Source organism: Mastomys coucha, unplaced genomic scaffold (genome assembly GCF_008632895.1).
Source record: "Mastomys coucha isolate ucsf_1 unplaced genomic scaffold, UCSF_Mcou_1 pScaffold19, whole genome shotgun sequence".
NCBI classification, from domain to species: domain Eukaryota; kingdom Metazoa; phylum Chordata; class Mammalia; order Rodentia; family Muridae; genus Mastomys; species Mastomys coucha.
In genome coordinates, this window is record NW_022196901.1 from 16,241,401 (window position 1) to 16,246,717 (window position 5,317).

The following is a 5,317-nucleotide window of genomic DNA, read 5'->3' on the forward strand; positions in this document are numbered from 1 at the left end:
TGGAGGGGGAGAGCCTACGAGTCCAGGCTCTCTGCTGATGCTGATGCTATTGACCTCAGGACCACACTCAGCGAATAAGATGGTTTAAAGTAGTAAGTCTCTTAATTTCCTTGTGAGTGTTCAACTGTAGCACAATTATAAGGAGGCTGTGAGAAACTGAAATAAGAAATCGAGCCTTCAAACCTTGGGTGTTTCAAACAAAAGCTTAAACTTACAGCTAAAAATATGTTCAGTATCTATTTATTAATTTTCTTGTTTATCTATCAGCCCTGACTACTCAAAATCCATATAAATACCCACCCTCATGGGTTCTACATGCCACCAGCCACGTTCAGTAAGGACATTCCTTCTCTGTTTTAGAACTAACCTTACAGTTATGAGCTATGAGATGGTAATTACAAACCATACACTCTAAATGTCTCCTCCCTCTTGGGGCTGGAAAGATGGCTTAGTGGTTACTCTCCTCAGGGCTGGAAAGATGGCTTAGTGGTTAAGAGCACTGGCTGCTGCTCTTCCAGAGAGCCAGGTTCAGTTCCTAGTAGCCATGTGATGGCTCACAACCTTCTGAATCCCAAAGAATACAATGCCTCTTCTGGCATGGCAGGTACCAGGCATGCAGGTGGTACACAGATGGAGGCAAAATACCCATACACATAAAATAATTATAAAAACTAATAATAAAGAAACTTTCTTTCTTTTTAGAGGTAGGAGGGGTTAAGACAGTGTCTCACTATATAGACACTGAATCTCACTAAGTAGATCAGGCTGACCTTGAACTCAGAGCTTTGCCTGCCTCGGCTCTTGAGTGCTGGCATTATTGCTCAAATGCCTCCTTTTTAAAGTTTTCTTTCTCATAGTCAAGAGCTCAACATAGAGTCTGTCTTCGTCAGCAGGAATAAGTTCACAAATAATAGAGCAAGGGGGAGGTGTAACATCCAACAAAAAGGGGCTTTGCTTCAGTCTAAAAATAATATCCATCTCACATATTCCACCATTTAAAATTTAAACTACAGATATATACTCTTAAGATAATGTTACTCTATATTTTCACCCCTTACTCCAGGTTTGTGTTGAGCAAAACCAAACAGCCAACAAACCACAACTACAAACAAGAAGCAGTTTCTGCTGGCGGGCACAGAGAAGGGCGGGAGCAGGAAGGCGCCTGCCTGCTACCTACAGGGCTTTGCCTGTGAGAAGACTGTGCTGTCCTGCATGGCTACTCACAGAATTCCACAAGGAGCCTCTCTGTATCATCGCCATCCAGGAGCGGTTGACTTGACTGCACGTGATCATGTCTTTAAAAGTGAGGTACAAGAAAATCTAAATGCAGAGAAAAGAAACATAATTTTGAGTGATATCTGAATTATGGTGTAGTCTTCCACTGTGTGTGTTAGTATCAGCAATATCTTCTGTGTATTAGAAAAGGCTAGAGTTACATTTCAAGGGAGGAATTTTATCTGATGTCCAACAGTTTATCCAATGCTACATTTTATTACATGGCACAATGCCATCCTTTTCTAAAGATGTGTTAAGTCTTGCATATTTTTTGGTTGGTTGGTTGCTTGGTTGCTTGGTTTTAGTTTGTTTAATTTGACACAGGATCTCACTGTGCTGCTCTGGCTGACCTGGATCTTGCCATGTAAACTAGGCTGGCCTTGAACTCACAGAGATCTTCCTGCCTCTGCCTCCCCAAACTGGGATTAATGGCATGTGCCACCACCACATCCAGCCATACTCTATGTCTTTAGAGTGAGTTGAGTCCTGTACAAAGCCCTGAGCTCAGTAACTCATACTGTTTCTTGGTTCTTGAAAGCCATTTGAGGGACGATGAGTTTCCTAAGACTCTTATAAACATGAATCTGAGAATTTTTTAAAAGTGCATTATAAACTATAGTCTTATAATGAATTGAACAAAGTACTATGTGGGACTCTATAATGTAGTCTTTGTTCATAGTTCTTTACAATATTTTATTATTATTGAGCTGCAAACTCTGTATCAGGAGTTTTATATAAACCTCTTGAAAATATGATCATGTGATAGTTCAAATTGATAGCTGCAAAAAGATAGCAAAAAGATGAGCATACTGTTTTCTGAATGAAGTAAGTACTCTGGAAGAAAGCTGGTGATTTTTCTCTAAATAGTAGCTGATACACAGAACTCATTTAATAATTGCTAAGATGAACTGAATCTTCCTAAAGTTATGATATTCTTAGGAAAGCTCAATAAACCCATCTGGTTTCCATTTCTAGATAAGTAGTAGATTGGAAAAAAAAATACTCTTGATACAAAACATCATTAAATACTAGAACAAATTTTAAACACAAATTGAACTTTTTTTTAAGTAAAGGAAGTTTATAAATCCAGACTGACAAGGTACTCCTGCTGCAAGTGTCTGGAAGACAATAGGCATGGTTTCATAACAAATGGGTTCTACAAGTCTATGTGGGCACAGAAGAGAGTCATCGTGCTTATACAACAGAGGCATATGCACACACCACGAATTATAGTGCCATTGGAATAAAAATAAAATTAATCCCCCCAAAGAATTATTAATCAAAAACCAGCTACCATGCCTATTTTAATTGTTTATGAAATCCACCTGAAATTTATGATCTTTGCAGCTGGAGCTGATATGTTAGCATGAAACATAGTTCCAAATTGAAAATAACCCTGGGACTTTGGTCAGAAATAAATCATTTTCTCTAGAGAGACACAAACTGGAGCCAAGCATTACAGAACTGCCACAGATTAAGCCCAAATAAGGTGAAGGGCTAACCAACATGAGAGAAAAAATCCAATAGGAGTAAACCGAAATGAAAACATCACTGTCAGATTGTGAGTATGAAACGTGTAAGTCTTAAGTTTAAGGTAATCAATACAGGGAAGATGGCATTCTTGAAAAAGATATTGTCAAAAAAGACTAAAATCTGTCTAAAAATAAATAGGAGCAAAAGAGAGAGAGAGCTCAGAGGCTAAGAACCCTTGTTGCTCTTCCAGAAACCATCAGTTCACTCCTAGCACCCACATCAGGCAGCTCACAATCTTAACTCCAGCTCGAGGAGGACTCACATACACACACACACACACACACACACACACACACACACACACACATCTTTAAAAATAAAATTCATATGTATTACAAATATAGTTATTGAAATTAAAATTCAATACATGAGTTAAAGTGGTAGAAAATAAGCTGGAATGGGTATCTGAGAAAAATAGAAAAATAAAGCACAAAGAAATTAGAAAAAAAGACAAAGGAGGCTAAAACACGTTACATAGCATGAAAACATAAAATGGACATTTCTACAGAATTCCAAGAGAAAATAGAACCTAAGTAAAATCCAAAAGTAACCACAGATTAAAATGTTCAAGAAAAAAAAAATCTGGCAGTCTAGTGAAATTGCAAACATCCAAAAATAGCAACAAAAAATTGTAATGTGACCAGAGATAAAATGCTTACAAAAGAATGATGCTTGGATGCTGTCTGAGTTCTTTCCCTGCTGGTATGATAAAATATCCTGGCAAAAGCAACTTAAAGAAGAAATAGAGTATATTGGCTCATAGTATCAGGATACAACCCATCATGGCAGGGAAGGCATGATGCCGGAGCCTGAGACAGCTGTTTACATGGTATCAAGGCACTGTCCGTCCATCGCGGCAGGGAAGACGTGATTTGGGAGCTTGAGATAGCTGCTGATCAACATGACATACACAGGAAGCAGTAGAAAGCAAATGCGTACGCTCAGTAAGCTTTCTCCTTTTCATACAGTCCAGGACCCACTCGGTGGAAAGGGCACCTCCCACTCTTAGGTCTTCCTTGGCCCTATAACCCAATTAACATAACCCCTCACAGGTACTTCAGCAACTAAATAATCCCTTACTAGTGTGCCCAGATCTGACAATCAACACTAATCATCACAAAATGCAGCAAAAAGGGCCAGCACCCCTCAGGTGCTACATACTACAACTGTAAATGACAACCCAAGAATGACCATTAAGTACACCATTTAAAACAAAGCTTCAGTTTGCCCGCACTTAGAACCTTCACAAAGAAAATTTCCGAATATTGAAATCCCAAAAAGGGGTGGGGAATACAAATAGTTCATGATGAGCGAAGAACCTAACAAGTATATAGCTAGCCACACTAACCTTGTAAAACAGCCGTATAACTAAAACATCAGATGAGTAACTGCTCAGCAATTAAGGATGCTTTGCTGGTTTAGAGGACCCAATTTGGGTGGCTTACAACTGCCGGTGACATCCATTCCAGGGGATCCACTGCCCTCTTCTGGCCTCTTCAGCACCTGCACTCTCTCAAATTTTAAAGAAACTAAACACTTGATGATAATAACCTAAGAGTGGAGAGAGCAATCAGGACTAAAATATTCTAAATTCGGTTTTCTGTTCAGGAAGAAAAATATACCTATTCATCCACATTGGTATTGCCTAAAAAGTGTACATGCTGTGCTGACTTCGGTTTAAACAATACAAAGAAGTATAGCCCTTGAGTGAAGAGGACGTGGAAACTCAGAAAGCATTCCATACTTTTCAGACTGCCTTCTGAATCTTTCTATTTACACTCATAGACAAAAGCTACTTGTGGGGAGAGCTGGGGAGGGATGTGCACTGTGCACTGTGTATTCAAACACTAATCTCTGTACACAGAGACAAGCTCCAGCCCGAACTGGCCATTGTCCTTATAATGAAGCATTTCCTGACTGGATTTTTTGTAAAATGTTATTCTCCATCATCTTTTAATTGGTCAGTAAAGAGCTGATCGGCCTATAGCTGACAAGAGAGAGGGCGGGGCTTCTGTGCCCTGACAGAGGTTCTTGGAGGAGACCAGGGAGTCTACCAGGAGGAGAAGGCGGGACCAAAGAGAGACTCACAAAGTAGGCCTGGGCAACATAGTCGGGTTAGAATAGATCAGAATCTGCCCAGCTGTCATGCTTGAAGCCTTTTAATGTATAAAGGTCTCCATGTCATTCATTATTCAGAAACAAGGGCAGGTATAGAAAAGCCAGAGCTTTTACAGCTACTCTTGGCCTTAATCAGAGAATACCCTTTCTAGTGAACGCTGGTGAGCGCGGAGATTTCAGACTGATGAGACTATGGGATGGCTGAGGGCCTATCCCTAATCAGTGTGTTTATACCATGCTCTCAGAGGAATAAGGCAGAAGAGAAGCAGGAAGAATGCAAAGCTGGAAGATAGGGAAGGGCGATGAATAACTAACTCCATCTGTGCAGGACACAGACTCACAGCAGCTGCAGATGTCCATGCTGGCTCTGCACACACACACACACACACAC

The 5,317-nt window shown here is 40.1% G+C and overlaps 1 protein-coding gene across 1 annotated transcript in view; it reads right to left on the reverse strand.

The window, feature by feature from the left end:
- The window catches only part of Fbxl13 (F-box and leucine rich repeat protein 13), a 192,677-nt gene that overhangs the window by 113,105 nt on the left and 74,255 nt on the right, over positions 1 to 5,317 (reverse strand). The window contains exon 8 of the mRNA XM_031380084.1: positions 1,225 to 1,320. Coding sequence (XP_031235944.1) covers positions 1,225 to 1,320 — 96 coding nt within the window. The remainder of the gene's footprint in view (positions 1 to 1,224; positions 1,321 to 5,317) is intronic.